The 18,662-nt window shown below is 48.5% G+C and overlaps 1 protein-coding gene across 1 annotated transcript; it reads left to right on the top strand.

Annotated features, from left to right (window-relative positions):
* Positions 1-1,640: 1,640 nt before the first annotated feature.
* Positions 1,641-13,675, top strand: LOC139046797 (uncharacterized). Its single transcript, XM_070520706.1, has 3 exons — positions 1,641-1,901; positions 3,305-3,506; positions 13,337-13,675. The coding sequence occupies exons 1-3, from the start codon at positions 1,688-1,690 to the stop codon at positions 13,614-13,616; spliced, it is 696 nt and encodes a 231-aa protein (XP_070376807.1). The 5' UTR covers positions 1,641-1,687; the 3' UTR covers positions 13,617-13,675.
* The last annotated feature ends 4,987 nt before the right edge of the window (positions 13,676-18,662 follow it).

Below are 18,662 nucleotides of genomic sequence, written 5' to 3'. Positions count from 1 at the left end.
ACACTATTTTATTTCATTTATTCGGGAACGTCGTCTGCCTTCCAGAGCATGGGCGTCCTGCAGGCTAATGGAGCTATCGTTAATTTGCAAGAGCCACGGGTAACGTTATCGACGGCGCCCGCTCTAGCAAGCAGCAATTGCGACAGTCGTGACAACGAGTTGCGCATCGTTGACGACAACGTCGCGTTACCGCCAAGAAGCAGCGTATTAGCCCTTGTAACATGCGACGTACTGGACGAATATGAGGGCACTGCCGAGGCAACTGTTCCGCTGCTGCTCAATCGGAAGATGCCTGCGTAGCTCGAGGTCTTGTTCAGCTGCAAAGCGCACGTTCTCTAGTTCTTCCGACTCTGGTCGTACGCCACTTGCCAACAACGTTAGACAAAGGCTGACATGGCCTGCATGGGCGCTTTCACCAACCACAGGTAGCGCAAAGCGTCTCGGTCTGTGCTGGTGATGCTTATTTGCAGAAACGCTTTCTTTTTGAATGACTTCTACTAAAGCAACGCGATGTTTTGTGAAGCGAAGAAGCAGCCCTGTGAGATCGGCATTGAGGTTTGGTCTGGAGTACAGGCTGTCGTTGAGCGAGAGTGCTCCTTTTTCGTGGGAGGAAACATCGGAGTATCATCCTTACTCCTGATGTACGGTCTTCGCGGAAATACTACATCGTGTGACATTTAAGGATAAGATACTATAGGATATCCTTCCTCCATGGCGCTTACCCACTGTGGGGGATTGGCCAATATTTGGATGGTATTAGGAAGATGTAGGTATTACGGATAAAAATAATCTATGAAGAACATAAGAAGAACGTGTTGAAAAACCATAGGAATTCCTCCACGGCTGAGCAGACATTCCTGTGGTGGTTTCCAAGAGAGAAGGCTCCTAGAGAAAGGATACTTAAAATGGAAATATTTAAACCAAGTTGCGTGACCGTTGATACTAAAATATTTTATTTCTTCTTAAGGCAGGAAAACGGCGCCAGAATAAGAAAAAAGTGATCGATGGCATGTAATATACTGGGTCTTCTATTTTATCGTCAGTGACCTTCTCGGCTACACCGCCGTTAGCGTATTTGCGCATGGCAACACCATATTCTTGCAGAAGCTGACTTTTTTCATAACCATGAGAATGCTGAACTTGCCTTCATCGTTGTGCATCCCCTCTTCTACGCGTCATCATCGCCCCTCATCCAACCTTCACGTCACCGTTCCATTTTCCCCTTCTGCGGAGTAGTAGGCTAGAACACGCTAGCTCAGGCCGACCTCTCTACCTTCCTTCAAACAAATTCTCTCTATTTCATTTCTTATCGGTTTCTTTCCCATCTTCGATTATTCTTTTCTTTTCCTTTGTATTCTTTCTTTTTAATCATTATTACCACCCGGTTCATGGCCCGTTCCCGACGGTGAGCTTGTGCCATTGAATAAGGCATCATCATCTTCCGTAGCAGAAGAAGAAGACAAAAAGCAAGACCACCCGGTTCATGGCCTATCTCCCCACAGAGTGTTTGTGCCTTTAAATAAGGCATCATCATCATCATCACCTCTCGTAGCAGAAGAAGACAAAGAGCAAGACCACCCGGTTCGTGACCTATCCCCCCCACAGTGGATTTGTGCCATTAAATAAGGCGTCATCATCATCATCGCCTCTCGTAGCAGAAGAAGAAGAAGACAAAAGGCAAGAAGCGATGTTCGGCCTCCGCTCCTCCCGGCGCTGGAGCCCCGTACTCTTGACGGTCGTGCTTCTGCATGCGTGGCCAGTCGCCCTGGACGGGGCCCCGACCGACCTGAACCAGGCCCAGCTTCGGCTCGTGGCCGACAGACTGAAGCTGGACCAGTGCCGCAGCCTCGTCGAGTCACTGCTCTCCTCCGAGGACTACGTCCTCGACTACACGCCGGACGGTATGCGTGAACTCAGCCCCGCATATTTTTATTTATTTATTTATTTAAACGAGCCTTGAGCTGAAGCTGTTTCCTCGACTAAGGATAAGGATGGCGTTGCACCTCATTAACAACCCTCGGTGTGTGGGTAGGTGGGTGGCTGGCTGAGTGAGTGAGTGAGTGAGTGAGTGAGTGAGTGAGTGAGTGAGTGAGTGAGTGAGTGAGTGAGTGAGTGAGTGAGTGAGTGAGTGAGTGAGTGAGTGAGTGAGTGAGTGAGTGAGTGAGTGAGTGAGTGAGTGAGTGAGTGAGTGAGTGAGTGAGTGAGTGAGTGAGTGAGTGAGTGAGTGAGTGAGTGAGTGAGTGGAGTGAGTGAGTGAGTGAGTGAGTGAGTGAGTGAGTGAGTGAGTGAGTGAGTGAGTGAGTGAGTGAGTGAGTGAGTGAGTGAGTGAGTGAGTGAGTGAGTGAGTGAGTGAGTGAGTGAGTGAGTGAAACAACTTTATTTGTTCCACAATACACGCGAGCAAACTCAACGTCACCTGGCTAGTAATATACTAGCCAGGAGAGGGCGTAATTACTTTACAAGCAAACCAGGGTTGGCAATATGGCGATCTTGGCCACAGAGGAACGAGTGGGGGCGCAATTTTAGAGCAGGATCAATCGCCGTGGATTGCCAAGGAAGCTCAATGAGCGCTTCACTCGAGTGGCGGCACCATCACCCACTTCCTTCAGTCGAGGTGGAGTGTCGAGTGCAGTTTAGAATCCCGGGAGGGTGTCGACCCTTTCTGTCTGGCGCCTTAGTGCTGCATCAAAGACACACTCCGAAAGCTCGCATTCCGCCCGTGTCCCGAGCCGCCAGGTGACTCTAGTCCTAGCCGGCACAGTGCATGAAATAGAGATCATAGGCTTCCATCAATAGCCATGAGGAGCCCATTAATCAGCAGCACGAGTCACGTCCGGTTTTGTCCAGTAACTACACGCCGGTGACCCGGAAGCTGAGCCGCAGTGACCCTATGACGCACGCTAATCACTCCGCATACGACAGCGGTGGTCGCATATAATAACAGTTACAAATACTACCAACAAACCAGTAATGTAGTCCCGTTAAATGTAACAGTTCTGCCGGAAAAATTCCAAGCGTGTCACTGACTATACGCACAACCGCTGCGGTGGGCCGTACTACAGACTTCTGAAGCCAACGGTAAGTCCTCGCGATCCGCGAATTTGAAGCGCCTGGCGTCTTTAACAACGCGACTTGCAAATTACGCTGTTCGCGAAGTCGGCCCATGGTCACGCACGCAACGGTCCGCGGTATAACCCTCGACTTGCATTGGCTTGCATTTGCCGAACGAAGGGCATGTAGCGCACGCGGGAAAGCGCACCAGAGTCGCACACAACACCGCTTGAAACCTTAACCTCTGATGCAGGTCACGCGGAGTCGCACGCGCTGTCCTGCTACCGGCTGCTGGAACTGTGGAACCGGCTGCGTCCGGCCAACAGCACCTTCCATGCGCTCCTGGTGCGGTTGCAGGAGCTCGGACACCGGGACCTGGCCGACGACCTAGCCCGCGTCGTGTACGGCGAGAAGGTCCTCGCCGTCAAGGCAAACTTCCTGTCAGACCCATTCAGGCGAGTGCATGCGACGCAATCGAGTTCACGTCGCACCCCTTGCCTCTGGCAATGCAACCAGAAAGAGTGACGGCTATATACGTCGGCACGTCTGCGCTCTTCGTCGGTTCGAACAATGTTTTCAAATTATTCAAAGGTCGAGAACGAGGAATGTCGCTGAAGCCAACGTTTCGACATCGAAGCGTTAACATATGCCTCGTTCTATACCACTGTTAATCGCTTCAAGCCGCCATCTTCCTGAGAACATCTCTCTTGAGTTGAACATTCTTCAATGTAAGCTTTGCAAACTTGACCAGATCCATTAAAGGGGTCCTGAACCGACCTTCGGGCTTGGTGAAATAACATAGTCCGCGTATAGCGCACGCTGTTGTGTACACCTCAGCCAAGTTTTGCGGTCGTATACGGGGTGGGTGGAGCTCGCAAGCGGAACTCGAAAGTCGCCTGTCTCTCAAACGCTCTCTTTTCCGACATGAAGCCTGCTCCTCAACCTCTTCTGGACGCTTCACTTCGTAACAAAGCGGATTTCCATACGCGGCTGCTATTGGTAGCTTCGGTCTGCTACGTAGCGTGGACATCGCGGTCGCCGCGGGAGGTCGCAACGAGTCCGCTGGTTAAGCGCACTGCAGCTCGCTGAGGACAACCGCGTTTGGCTTACGGTTATGCAGCGCGTCGTATAGGCACCAAAATCGGATGTGTACTGGCGTCGACATTAACATTCGAAATCAAATTTGAACTGCGCGCCACTGTGACATTTAGAAGGCTGAGTGTTGTGGTCGCGCCCCGCTCTGCCGTCTCCTTCGCAGTGCAAGGCAGTGAAGCAGGAGCGGTAGTACGGTGGATGCCGTGTTTGATTGGCCAATAATTCCGCTTCTGCTGAACGCGTTGAAGTACTTTTTGCGGCAAAGTATTTCTGAAACAGCTTATCCTAAATTCAAATGCGTTTCTCCTCTTCGATAAAAAGTGGCTCAGGCCCCATTTAAGCTTTTCTGTCAAGAAAATTCTCGTCACTTGAATTTGTATAGGCAAGCTTCTACAGCGTGCCGTATAACGAAGTGGCAAATGCCGCCGTTGCGTTTCATGCAGCATGAAGGAAACAGACAGACAGACAAGAAACTAATTTTTTTTACGCGACGCGATGCTCCAGCATGAAGGAAAGAAAAAAAAATTACGAAGGATCGGAGGTGCGATTGTCAAAACATAGCCTGCCCGATGCGCGGAGAAGAAGCTATGCTGCTATTGGCTACTTACAGTCATGTGATGCAGAGCTACTTCCGGTTAACTTTCTTTCGTTTTTTTTCTAAGATGACGGATCCGGTAGGTGCCAGTTTGGTTAACGCAGGCTTCTGCTCTCTTGTGAGCCACTGCGTCGTTAAAAAAAAAAGTGAGACCGTACACGCTGGCACGCACGATTAATAGATATGTGGCCAAGTTTTCCAAAGTTACTTGGCAAACATCGTTGTTGGAACTTGCGAACAGTGAAGACTAGAAACTTCAATGCAGTCATCTGCTCTTATTGCATGTACCCTGTTCTAAGCCTGCTTTTGCCTATATAGGCAGCAAATGCGACCAAAATCGTACCCTAATCTGTGCGAAGCGTCACCTTGAATATAACGCCCTGTCCATGGCAACACTTCCTGAAAACCGCGTGCGGCCGTGACATGATATAGTGACGACTTCGCGACAAGTAGTAGCACGTGCCCTTAGATACAACGCATGTCCAATATTCCTATAGCACTCGTGCAACGATAAGTGCGCGCGTGCACTCTTTTCTGGCAGGCATGGTAATAACGCCTTTCGTAGAAGGCTGCGCAGATGGAAATCGTCCAAGTTCGCCGACCTGACAGAACCGCACCCGAGGAATCTCCTTCGCAATAGAGCCACCCTCTCGGCCCATTGTGAACGCGCGCGTAAGATAAAGGATCTCTTTGCGAAGAGCAAAGGTAAATACAGTCGCTGCTACGTTGACGGCGCGCCCTACCAACGAATGACGTCATTTTGCCCGACAAGGTGCCCTCGAATTGCCAGCGATGTTACGCACACGTATACACGTAGATCGATTGTTAAAGGAAGCACACCTTGGCAGAGATAAGCAACTTCCCTGTGTGGGTAGTCTGGAAACGTGCGGAAGGCTACATTCGGAACATGGCCGCTGGGCTCTTCTTGTCTACATATACGTATATACACCTGTATAATGCATTGACAGCACTTCCACAGGCAGCTGCAGCACAAGCAAGATGCGAGACAGCTGCTTGCACGTTCCCTTGAACAATGGACTTGCATGTCACCAGCAGTGCAACGTCTATCTACACTCGTTCATCTTGTTATGCACATAGAGTCCTCTAAGTGCAACACACATTTGCAATAATGTGCCATTTACGAAATGGAACCTACGATCGTCTGCTATTCCTTCGGTAGAGCTCCTTGGCACTGTTCCTATACGTCACTCTTAGTATCGTTGCGCTTAAGCTTGAAAAGTGGAACACGTATGCAGAAACGCTGCACTTTCTTAGCGAACATACGTGGAACATATGCATATGCAGAACATATGCAGAAACGCTGCGCTTCCATAGGGAGCATACGTGGAACGAGATTTAAGAGTGCAAGCGCCGATGCAGGTCAACCAAAGTTAACAGAATCGATCGGCACTCCTTTACCTGGAATCAATCGGTGATCATCAATTAGTCTACGCCATACGCGACGCTATCCTGCGAGCCCAATAAGGCGTCTCGATGCCAGCGCGGCCATGCCGAAATAAAATAAAAAAGTCAGTTCTCGTCAGGTCGCCAAAGTCCTACCCAGCGCTTGTCTACGTCGTCCTTTTCTGTCCTCCGTCTATGTATGCGCTGTAAGTGACGATTTATACCATGGAATACCAACTAGCCCGTACTCAAACCTTGCTCCTACCCAGCGTCGGGCTCGTTCGCGGAAGTACGCAGCGATGGTCCAGGGCCTGTGTAACGTACCGTACTTCGCTTACTGTATAATGTACGTATGTTAATGTACGTACTCCACTTAAACGGAACTCGACGAGACAGAAAGAACGCGTTCCGTTTATCCGAAGTTTCGCTTAAGCGGAGTACAGAAATATTAACAATTGGATAAGTATGGGAGAGGCCTTTGCCCTACAGTGGGCGTAACCAGGCTGATGATGATGATGATGATGATGATTCGAGAAGTGTCCGAGTTGAGTGGTCGAAGCACCGCCTTTCGAGTGGTCGCGTTGCTTCGTCACCTGTGGAGCAAGATTGGAGTTACTGTGAAAAGATTATAAGCCAAGCCTGGGCTTTTATTAGGCGACAAGTATAAAACAAAAATACATATCCGAAACACCTCCGAGGCCCCGTCGCGAGAAAATCCGACGCCGTCGGCGTCGCCACCGAGCGATGGTGCCAAAATGGCCGACGCCGCAAATAGTATAGAAAGACGTGAAGAATGTTCGAATTAACGTCAAATTTCTCGGGCATGTTCCTGTAAACAAAGTAAATCAATGGCTCTGAAGGGGATAATTGAGCAATTTTCGATCTCGGTGGGAATCGAACCCGGGACCATGCCGGGGTATGCCGAGGCGAGCCCGCTTCCCCGACGCCAGGGCGGGTTTTTCTTTATTTCCAGCTTGGCTACAAGCCTCAGAAGAGTTTGTTGTCATAGATCACGCACGTTTTATATGGGTTAAAGTATCAAGCATTGACACCACAGGTTCATCACAGTCATTCGTTTCGTACACGTCACGTACCCCCATCACAACCATTTCCACAAGATATTCATACACAGATCGGCCTTTAACATCGCAATGTCTGTATGCCAACAGACTACGCCATACTGCGTGCAACCCAAGTAAAAAGATAACATTCATCTGTTCAAAAATCGCGGTTCAGGTGGTAAAAAACGAACGCCATGTGGATTGAGGGGTAGGTCTATCTTTTAAAGTTCTCTGTAATATATGGAAATATATCCCAAAAGAATATGGCATTATTACAGTCAATGAAGACTTGTTCGATCGTTTCAGCTTTGTTGCACAGAAAGCATCTGCTTCCCCACGGCACATAAATCCCTCTTTCCTCTAACCATGTTTCAACAGGCAAGGTTCCCTTGTGAAGCTTGAAGAAAAATGTTTTGACTCTCGCCGGTATCCACATATTTTTAACCCTTTTAAGTACGTCTTGCCCAGGCCCTTCTTGAAACATTAACCGATAAAATGGAACAGGGAACACACTCTCAATGAGATGCTTCATTAGACGTTTTAACGCGACAGCGTTAAGGAGCTCGTGTCGCAGAAAAGCCGGTGTCGTCGGCGTCGGTGTCGGCGTCCGCGGCGTTGGCCGTGAGCGATAAATCTCGGCAGGCACTTCATAAATAAAAAACAACTTTTCTTTATACATTGGAGAGATACTCAAGGGATGGCTCCACTATTCTGGTTGACTAAAGGTGTGCATACCTTGTGCGTGCATCCTTGCGCACGTCACCTCGCAGCGATCTTCCGGACTTTAGGTGTCGCCTATAGTGCGTGCGTAATCGGGCACGTGACGGCGTAGCCAACGGGGTGGCGCCACGTCATCAGCGTATAAAATTAGCGTTGAAATAAAAAGCATTTATGTCCAATCGCACGCCGCCGATCGGTCCTTCGAGTTATGAACTCCTCGCGGCCAGGAGAGTGCGTTGAGACACTTGGCGCGTTTTGATTTTGCCCCATCGAGGCACAGTTGAAACGAAGGCGAGAACTTGCGCGGAAAAGGAAACCGCGAAAAAAAAAATGGCTGTGGCTGGGAAACAGGGGCACCCCGCAAGGGGCCGTACTTTCGCCCATGCTATTTAATCTAGCAATGACCAGAGTCGCGAGGAAACTGGAGAGCATAGAAGGTATACACTTTGCAATATACGCCGATGATATAACCATATGGAGCGCCAACGGTAACGTAGGCCAAACGGAGACCAGACTGCAAGAGAGCATACACGCCGTGGAAAGCACGCTAGGCGAGATGGGACTCAACTGTTCGGCGGCAAAGTCGGATCTTTTGGTCCTAAAACATCGACGCAGGGGTCGAAGACCCAGGGGCTACGTCCCCGGGGAGGAACCCAAGATTATGTTACGCTGTCACGACGGATCCGCGATCAGGCAGGTGGAAAATATTAAAGTTTTAGGCTTCCACATAGCAGCGGGAGGTACCAACCTGAATGCCATTCAGCACATTTCCAACAAGACGGACCAAGTCATCAGATTACTAAGGAGAATCAGCAACAGACACAGAGGCCTGGGTGAGGACAGCGCTCTAAGGCTAGTGCATGCCTTCGCTCTATGTCACTTCACCTACGTGGCAGGTCTATTTAAATGGTCGCAGGCCGAGCTGAACAAGCTAAACACTCTGATCAGAAAGTTAGTGAAGGCTACCCTAGGTATACCCATCAGCACCTCGAACGTGAAGCTCATGAACCTAGGCGTGCACAATACGATAGAAGAGATGGCGGAAGCGCAACAGATGGCGCAGCAGGAAAGACTGACGAAAACGCGAGCGGGCAGGCTTATACTCAAAGCGATAGGGACAGACCCAAATAGATCAATGAACCCGAAGGAATCCGAGGTAGAATTGAGCGCGAAACTTAGAGACGCGATCAGAACCACCCCCCTCCCGAGAAATATGCACCCGGAACACAATGTTAGCAGGAGAAAAGCGAGAGCGAAAGCTTTGTTGAAAGAAATTGAACAGCTAGGACAACAGGCGGCCCTTGTAGACGCTGCCTGGGTCAAAGGCAAAGAGGCCTACACCGCCGTGGTGGTCGACAGCCGGGGCGAGGTACGGGACGCCATCACCATCTTCACTAAGGATTCCACGGTGGCGGAGCAAGCCGCGATTGCTCTAGCCATCAGGAACCGTAAATGGTCTTTCATCTATAGCGATTCCAAAGCAGCAATTAAGAGCTTTGACAAAGGCTATGTAGCTGGGACTGCGGCTAAAATTATCGACAAGGTCGAAACTATCAAAACTGAAATCCGATGGTTTCCTGCACATATGGGACAAGTGGACGAGACTCGGCCCAACCTCAACGAGGTGACGAACGACCTGGCACGAGGACTTGCTTGCCGTGCCGGTCAGAACCGAACCGACGCCCACTACCATTCCGGGGAACATAAAGATCACTTACTAACTTACAACGACATAACTAAATATTACTACTTGGGGCGTAGGCAATTCCCTCTGCCACACGTAAAATTGAACAGGGCTCAGGCAGTGACGCTACGTTTACTGCAAACCGGGACGTACCCCACTCCGTATTTCATAAATAAAATTCACCCAGAAAGAGAAATTAGGACAGAATGTAACGTGTGCGATGGCATCATTGACATCAGACACATGCTGGTGGGCTGTCCCGCGACTCTCACCGACCCCGAAGAAAAATGGCTTTACTGGCACAAGTTCATAACAAGCTCTTCATATCAAGATCAGCTACGGGCTGTCCAGAGGGTCCACGATGACGCCATAAGGCTCGGCCTGGCGGTGCCGACGTGGACGCGGCCCGCCTCGGTCTGAAAAGACCGGGCTTCAGGACGCTAATAAAGTTTTGTGAATGAATGAATGGCTTAGGTAAGGTTAAGCCCAGGATGCGAAGCATACTAGCCTTTATTTTAGTTGTTGAACCACTGTTTAGCCTGGTGAACTGCTGTTGCTTGGCTATATTTGGTTCGGCTAGACGAAGAAACAACTCATGCATTACTGCTTCGCCTTCAAGAGTGGAACGCGACAGCGTTCCCGTCGACCCGCCAAGGGGTGTAAGACAATGGGCTACAGGGCAGCGACTACGCGCCCCGCATTGGACGCGGTGAGCGTCGAGCAAAGCAGCGTTCGGCGCGGCAACGAAATGTGCGCCTGAGCAAGAGACGCACGCCTTAGAAACAGCTCGTTTCTAAGGCAACACCGCATTCACTAGAGGCGCTTTTGTACCGCTTTGAAGCATCGTACTCGTGGCTCAGTGGTAGCGTCTCCGTCCCACACTCCGGAGACCCTGGTTCGATTCCCACCCAGCCCGTCTTGCAAGAGTTGAGCCAAAGCCACTTCTCCTCTGTCGTGACGTCACGGTGTCACGTGGCTTCAAGGCGACACCGCCGCGCCTGAGGAGCTGGGTTGAGCTCTCGTAATATGCTTCGCATAAAAAGAAACATTTCACCAAAGTGATTATAATGCTTCCGCACTCCCGCACGTAAGCAATCTTAAGTGTGTCTGCCAAAATTTCGTACACAGAACTCTTGTACACGTAAGTCGGAAGACATCTTTTAAGCAATCTGAAGTGTGTCTGCCCAAATTTTGTGCACAGAAACGTTGTACACTAAGCCGGAAGACTATGTTCCGTCGAGACGTCAGTGTCATTGGAGCCAATCCTAGCGGCAAGGCGACGAAATGCCACTTTGTACAACCTACATTGTTTTTCAAGGTATCTACGTAGGTTATTTTACAATATGTTCTTAATCTTAACTCTTGTAGAAAAAAATTTTGTGGCACAATTTAGTTGCGCGTCTAGAATAAGCCTTTTGTCTGATTTACACTTGAAAAAGATTATGTGTGCCGCCTATCGCTAATACAAGATAAAATAATGCTCGGTCAGCCGCTACCCGCAACCACCATCGAACCATTACGTTTTCATTTTTTTCTGTCAGGTCGTATAAAGCGCTTATTTGTTTATTTTATTGATTTGCCCACTTTTTAGGTATTCTTCGGACGAAAAAAAATTCACCAACGTATACGATACTAGCTAATGCTAATTTTGAGTTCAGCTGTTGTTTTGAATTCGCGATACATTGTGGCAAAGAATTTGATGCTGAACGACAGGGTCCTTTGGGCGGCGGCGCGGGAAGCTCGTTCAGCAGCAGCGGCATGACGAAGCATTTCTATCGGTTGCATCGCTCATTGTTCAGAGAGAAAGCGGAACACATGGACGTGTGGCTCGCGCGGAGCGGATGCATTCTCTAGCGGCCGCGGCACAGGCGAAGTAGCGCATGCGCAATGGGTCCGGAGGCCACGCCGTCTCCGTGTTTTCGTACATGGTATCGGGGGACGCGTTCACGTACTGCATCGCCGCCGCAGAGCATCATGTCTCGTGCGACGCTCCGCTTTCCCCTTAACCCTTTCGCCAAGCTCTCCTACTCCGCTTCCCTCCTCGCGCTCTTTCGCTCTCGCCCTCTATCATCCCCCGCAGCGCTCCGCGTTCGCTCTTTCAGCCTTCGCTATGCTCGTTCGCGCGGTTACGTCGAGGGACACCGACGCTCAACGCAGGAACGGGCGCTTAAGAGCTGCGCTCTGAAAGGCCCTGCTTCGAATACTGTAGCTTCTTTTACGCAAGATTAGGCACGCGCGCGGAAGGATACCAAATATTTCTGCGTATCTATAGTCATCGCGTTCAAAATAACGCTTCAGACTTTTCAACTGCATCTCTTGCCATCTGGTCCGAAGCAGCGAGGCGTACTGGAACCGCATAATCACGGGGAACATAGCGAAAAATAGCGTGACAAGCAATAAAGACTGGACAGGCACTGACTGCCAACTTTTGAGCTGTTATTTATTTATTTTTTTGCGCTGTCTCCCGTAATGAAGCCATACCAACAAGCTCAAGTTAAAGACCCTCCGGAGTCATAATATCAATGTCTTCGTTAATAGAACCATAATATTCGCCACGAACTACGCACCGATCATATTCTCAACTGTTTCTTCAGAGAAGGTAACGAGGACGTCGTCTGGGTACTCTTATTCCTGACGCCTAGCTGTGAACAAAGCAGTAGTGGCAACCAGCCTGCAAGCTAGGCACTACCGACTTTGCCGCTCTCTTATTCCCCAGGGATTATTACTTGCCTAGGGAATTCCTCATGTTGGAAACGCCGTTGCATCTTCTACATCTTAAATTTCCATTAACCTTCCCACAACCGCCTTATGGATTAGGTCTTCACCTCAATTTTTTATCACTATTACCACTTGACACGCTTCTCCCACTTTTCCAGTCTTTACTGTAAGCAGACTCTGCTGTAAATCATCGCCCATGCAGTGAGTACGTGTCCCACGAAAGGTGTGCCCCGCTTAGTCTACTCTAAAAATAATTCCTATTGCCCTCTCCCCCCCCCCCCCAGTCCCTCGTTTCTTTGTAGTGTCTGCGGTAATTTTACGAATTTTAAGGTCTACAAGTTGGCTATAGGTTTGCACGTTGATGAGCGCGGGTTAGTGGCACGTAATTACTGCGGCGGCATGAGCCACTGTCTGCGGCAGATGGTCACAACTACATACTCCTTCAGTTGGACTAATGCAAGAGGAGGACATTACTTGCACGAGAAGTAGCAATGCATATAATCGACTAATAAGCAAATCATTACTAATGAACTACTGCAACTTGCGAATTGCAGCCAGAGAGTTCGCAAGGCGAATTCGCTCCCTTTGAAACGAGTTTCGAGATATACAATCCCAGGGTGGCGCGCCGAAATGCATTGGTGTTCCAGTTATTTATTTATTTATTTATTTGTCCTGCAATGCTTAAAAGACGCCTCTTGTAAAAAGAAGTAAAACGGCCGTGAACTTGAGTAGAACTCGGATGGCGCACCTGAGAACTGGTGTTTACGCCCCAGAATTCGTTGCAAGCCGTACGACCCCATCGCCTATCAACTCGTAAATTGCGTAGTGGCTCAAATTAATTCAAACATTTATTATTAGTGAAACTTGGCTAATTCTTTGGATATACATTTCGATTTCCCGTGCAAGTAGTGCCCACATTGTCGAGCAATCAGACTCTAAAAGATTAGAAAACAGACGACTTTTTAAAAAAAATATCGTTCGCATTAAAATCGAACACTCGACGTACAGGAAGCTGAGCCCGCGCCAGAACCTGCGGAGCCGGAGCGAACTGGTCAAGGGGTCGTCGGACAAGCCAACCAGCGACGAAGAGCATCCGCAAGGCGGCGTCATGGAGCTGGTGTCGCTGGCGCTGGCGCTGGCGCTCATCATGCTGCTCGGCACGTTCATCTGCAACCGGCTGACCAGGCGGTGCACCATCAAGGTGCCGCCGAGGAACCGCCGCGTCCTGCGGGCCGACCGGCTGGACTCGCAGGAGTCCACGTTCCAGCTGCTGCCCGAGAACGCGTGAACGATGAAATATAACGTCGCGGAATTGGCTTCGTACAGTCCGCAGCATCTATCTATCTATCTATCTATCTATCTATCTATCTATCTATCTATCTATCTATCTATCTATCTATCTATCTATCTCTGTCTGTCTGATACTGTCTGTCTGTCTGCCCGATACTGTCTGTCTGTCTGCCTGTCTGTCTGTCTGTCTGCCTGTCTGATACTGTCTGTCTGTCTGTCTGTTTGTCTGTCTGCCTGTCTGATACTGTCTGTCTGTCTGTCTGTCTGTCTGTCTGTCTGTCTGTCTGTCTGTCTGTCTGTCTGATACTGTCTGCCTGTCTGTCTGTCTGTCTGTCTGATACTGTCTGTCTGTCTGATAATGTCTGTCTGTCTGTCTGATACTGTCTGTCTGTCTGTCTGATACTGTCTGTCTGTCTGTCTGTCTGTCTGACACTGTCTGTCTGTCTGTCATACTGTCTGTCTGTCTGCCTGTCTGTCTGTCTGATACTGTCTGTCTGCCTGTCTGTCTGTCTGATGCTGTCTGTCTGTCTGTCTGATACTGTCTGTCTGTCTGTCTGTCTGTCTGTCTGATGCTGTCTGTCTGTCTGTCTGTCTGTCTGACACTGTCTGTCTGTCTGATACTGTCTGTCTGTCTGATACTGTCTGTCTGTCTGTCTGTCTGTTTGTCTGTCTGCCTGTCTGATACTGTCTGTCTGTCTGTCTGTCTGTCTGTCTGTCTGTCTGTCTGTCTGATACTGTCTGCCTGTCTGTCTGTCTGTCTGTCTGATACTGTCTGTCTGTCTGTCTGATACTGTCTGTCTGTCTGTCTGATACTGTCTGTCTGTCTGTCTGATACTGTCTGTCTGTCTGTCTGATACTTTCTGTCTGTCTGTCTGTCTGTCTGTCTGTCTGTCTGTCTGACACTGTCTGTCTGTCTGATACTGTCTGTCTGATACTGTCTGTCTGTCTGTCTGTCTGTCTGTCTGATACTGTCTGTCTGCCTGTCTGTCTCTCTGATACTGTCTGTCTGTCTGTCTGATACTCTGTCTGTCTGTCTGTCTGACACTGTCTGTCTGTCTGTCATACTGTCTTCCTGTCTGTCTGTCTGATACTGTCTTTCTGTCTGTCTGTCTGTCTGATACTGTCTTCCTGTCTGTCTGTCTGATACTGTCTGTCTCTCTGATACTGTCTGTCTGTCTGTCTGATACTCTGTCTGTCTGTCTGTCTGTGTCTGTCTGTCTGTCTGTCTGTCTGACACTGTCTGTCTGTCTGTCATACTGTCTTCCTGTCTGTCTGTCTGATACTGTCTTTCTGTCTGATACTGTCTGTCTGTCTGTCTGTCTCTGTCTGTCTGTCTGTCTGTCTGTCTGACACTGTCTGTCTGTCTGATACTGTCTTTCTGTCTGTCTGTCTGTCTGTCTGATACTGTCTGTCTGTCTGATACTGTCTTCCTGTCTGTCTGTCTGATACTGTCTTTCTGTCTGTCTGTCTGTCTGTCTGTCTGTCTGATACTGTCTTTCTGTCTGATACTGTCTGTCTGTCTGTCATACTGTCTTCCTGTCTGTCTGTCTGATACTGTCTTTCTGTCTGTCTGTCTGTCTGATACTGTCTGTCTGTCTGTCTGTCTGATACTGTCTGTCTGTCTGATACTGTCTGTCTGTCTGTCTGTCTGATACTGTCTGTCTGTCTGATACTGTCTGTCTGTCTGTCTGTCTGTCTGTCTGTCTGTCTGTCTAATACTGTCTGTCTGTCTGATACTGTCTGTCTGTCTGTCTGTCTGTCTGATACTGTCTTTCTGTCTGTCTGTCTGATACTGTCTGTCTTGTCTGTCTGTCTGTCTGTCTGTCTGATACTGTCTGTCTGTCTGTCTGTCTGTCTGTCTGTCTGTCTGTCTGTCTGTCTGTCTGTCTGTGTAGTGTTGCTAAACGTTTAAAGGTCTGCTGTATTAGGCTGTAGGGGCATGTGAACAGCAGTTGTGGAGACTAAATCGAATACAAATCACAGTGCCAGAAGCGAATCGAATATTTGTCGCACGCTTAGCGAATAACGTACAGCCTTCTCATTACTGACATCAAACAATTTTAAAATTCTGGTATTCACAATAGAAAATGTGTCATTACACGGCGCATGATACAGCACGCCTTAATAAAAGCATGCACACATGGATCATAACTAAGCAGATTGTACACGGGGCTCCTAGGAGAGTACGCGGTCATGAATTATAAACGTAACCTTGTGGACCAATTAATAGCTTTCTATGCCGGCGTGACCAGACACGCGTGCCATTTGCGGCAACGGCAGAGCGAAAAAAAAATGAAAATAACAAAAGCACCTCCTCCTCTGCAGTTCGAATTGTCGAGGCACATGGTGCCGCTTGTGTAAGGTACGTTGCTGCGATGGAAGGTATTCCGATTTAATGCATTGAACTGACACAGCTGTTGCGCCTACAATTGGTGCCAAAGGATACCCACTGCCGAATATCGTGCCCCCCCCCCCCCACCATTCTTTTTTTGCGATTGACTGTGTTTGGTAAAAAAATATGTCCGACTAAGCGACGTAGCGTGTTGTGCGTTATGTCCACTGCACATTGGATTAAACAAATGTCGCATTCTTGCTTATAGGTTGACCGTGTACAGTTGACGACGCAAATTATTCGAAAGGTATTCCAAAAATTATTCGCGTTTTCAGAGGGACCATTCGATTCGAAGACGAAAGCGAATAGGACAATATTCGATTCGTCGTTCGAATGTTTCGAATATTCTTGCACCCACATTAAACTGTGTAATTAAATCACGCTTTCTTTTTTCGAAAGTTTGCCTTCGGGCATAAAACGAGTGACACATGCCAAACGTGCAGCCCCTGTCAAAAATATATATAGGCTCCTCCTCTACGCTTTCACCGTGCATGTCGTTCGGCTGTGTGCTGTGGTTCCCATGGCACTCCTGACGCCTCAGACCTCTGGTTGGCGAGCACGATTTCATTTCATTTCCCCCTAAGGCGTTGGAACTGACGGCGTACCACAGGAGTTCCCTTGGAAGGCATGTAGCCATCAGCCTAGCGGTCGCAGGCGACGTGACCCGTATACTTTTGACAAAGAATGTACATGTATAATTTGTTCAGCGAAAGCCAGCAGAGACTGATATGGTGCTGACCACGAGTCACGCTTTTGTCATATTCGACAAGGTCATCCTTACTGCGAAACGTGGTCTAGTGAGCAAGGATGAAAAAAACGACCGGTGGCGACGCCATCCCGAACTACCCGCAACAGTACACCGTGACGTCACGGATTTTTGACGGCGTCTGCTCAGAAAAAAATGCTTGTCGGTGAAACAGGACCGCATTGCGTTCCAACTTTGCCGGAAACTGTACCTAATGAGTATTTCGAACTTTTTTTTTCCTGTGCCAAATGCGTCATAGGAGAGAAAATGATAATTTGAAAGCTGTGACGTCACATTGACGCAGCGCCGGTGGTTTCGGCGCGCAATTAAAAATGGAAGTCAGGCCTTCGTTTACTCCGCCGATGATCAACAGTTTTCTGTTATATGAATGAAACGAAATTCTTGTAGAATACTACGTGGCTACTATTCGAATGCTACTATTCGACCCTCTAGGCCTCAAACTGCGGCTACAGAAAGAGCTTACATCCCACAGCATGCTACGCACCGCTGCTCTTGGATTATCACACACAATTGTTCGTTGTTGTTTTCACTAACAGTGGAAAGGAACGACTGTAGCATCAACTCGGCTTTCCTTTATGACAAGATCATCAGAAATGTATGTCGTCTCATGCATCTTCTCTTACCAAAAAGAACATTCACGGGGTGTCTTGTTATCCCTAAGACGACTTGAAAGTGAAAGCCCTAGCGCCGATGCATAAAGACGGACACATGACGTACACATCTCCCTTAATTTGCATAGTCTACTTCGCTTAGTCAACCCTCCTAATTCGCTTACTCATTCTCTTAACTAGCCGAGTCATCCATCTTAATTCTATCGCCTTTAACTGGACTGAGTCATCCACTTCGCTTTATTATCCTTCTTAATTCACTTTATCAACCATCTTTACCATCCATCTTGCTTGCTTATGGGAGTGAGTCATTGATGATGATAGTTTTGTACCTTTCGTGTCGTCGACGACACTTCGCTCAAGGACTTTGAGGGTCGACTGAACGATGAGACATATAAGGCTTTCGCCTTGATAACCGATTAGAACGCCACCACCACGTAGACGTGCGACGAGTAATCGCTCTTTAGTCGGTTCCAATGCACGAAATTGTCCGAAATATGCATTTCGGAGTCTTAACTAAGTGACTGTTACAAACGAACGAATCTGGGGACGCAAAAATGCATCCAAGTTGTTCTTGACTCGTTCGCGTTTGAATTTACGCTGGTAGTTACCATACGTCACCTGCCGCCAGCATTAAGACATCGGGGTATTGCTACCTTCGCAGGAAGTACGGATATGGAAACAGCAAGCCTGATGAAAAGAAGAAAGGGTCCACTATGAAGGAACAGGCTGTGGCTGCTGGTGCCTCAGCATTATGTGCGGCATATTTTTTTTTTTGTATTATTACAATGCGGCATTCCACGCTCACTGTGCTACCTCATGTTTTTCCTCATTCTTATTGGCAAAAGCAACGTTATCCATTTCTTTTGTGTAAACAAAAGAAATTCAGCACCTCCAAACATCGAAAAATCGCACGAAGCGGCCGACAGCAGTTTTGCCAAGTCTCTCTCTCTCTCTTTTTTTTTCGAGCATGTCGCTAAACTGAGACAAAGCAGTCGCTAAATTACCGCTAAATCCTGCTCGAAAGTCGCTAAAACTGTCGAGTGGAACTTAAATAATGTAGGCACTCTTAAAAGTCTGCAATATAGGCTAAAATTGCGTGAACAATTTGCCGATACGTTTTACATTCGTCCAGTAACCGTGAGAGTGAGGAACACTGAATTTACCAGCATGGTGTGGGCTCTTACTTTGCCAATGTATTAAAGGGGTGCTAAAGAGAAAGATATTCTCAGCTGTATTGATAAACTACCTTTGTAAATTATTGGTAAAAACTGGTGG

This window comes from Dermacentor albipictus, chromosome 6, assembly GCF_038994185.2.
Source record: "Dermacentor albipictus isolate Rhodes 1998 colony chromosome 6, USDA_Dalb.pri_finalv2, whole genome shotgun sequence".
Taxonomy (NCBI): Eukaryota; Metazoa; Arthropoda; class Arachnida; order Ixodida; family Ixodidae; genus Dermacentor; species Dermacentor albipictus.
The sequence above is the reverse complement of the archived record's forward strand: the minus strand, read 5'-3'. Positions and strand labels throughout refer to the sequence as shown.

Coding starts and splice junctions, on each gene's coding strand:
- LOC139046797 (XM_070520706.1), top strand. CDS start 1,688: ATGTTCGGCCTCCGCTCCTCCCGGCGCTGGAGCCCCGTACTCTTGACG. Junction 1,902..3,304: donor CCTCGACTACACGCCGGACG/GTATGCGTGAAC, acceptor CCTCTGATGCAG/GTCACGCGGAGTCGCACGCG. Junction 3,507..13,336: donor TTCCTGTCAGACCCATTCAG/GCGAGTGCATGC, acceptor CTCGACGTACAG/GAAGCTGAGCCCGCGCCAGA.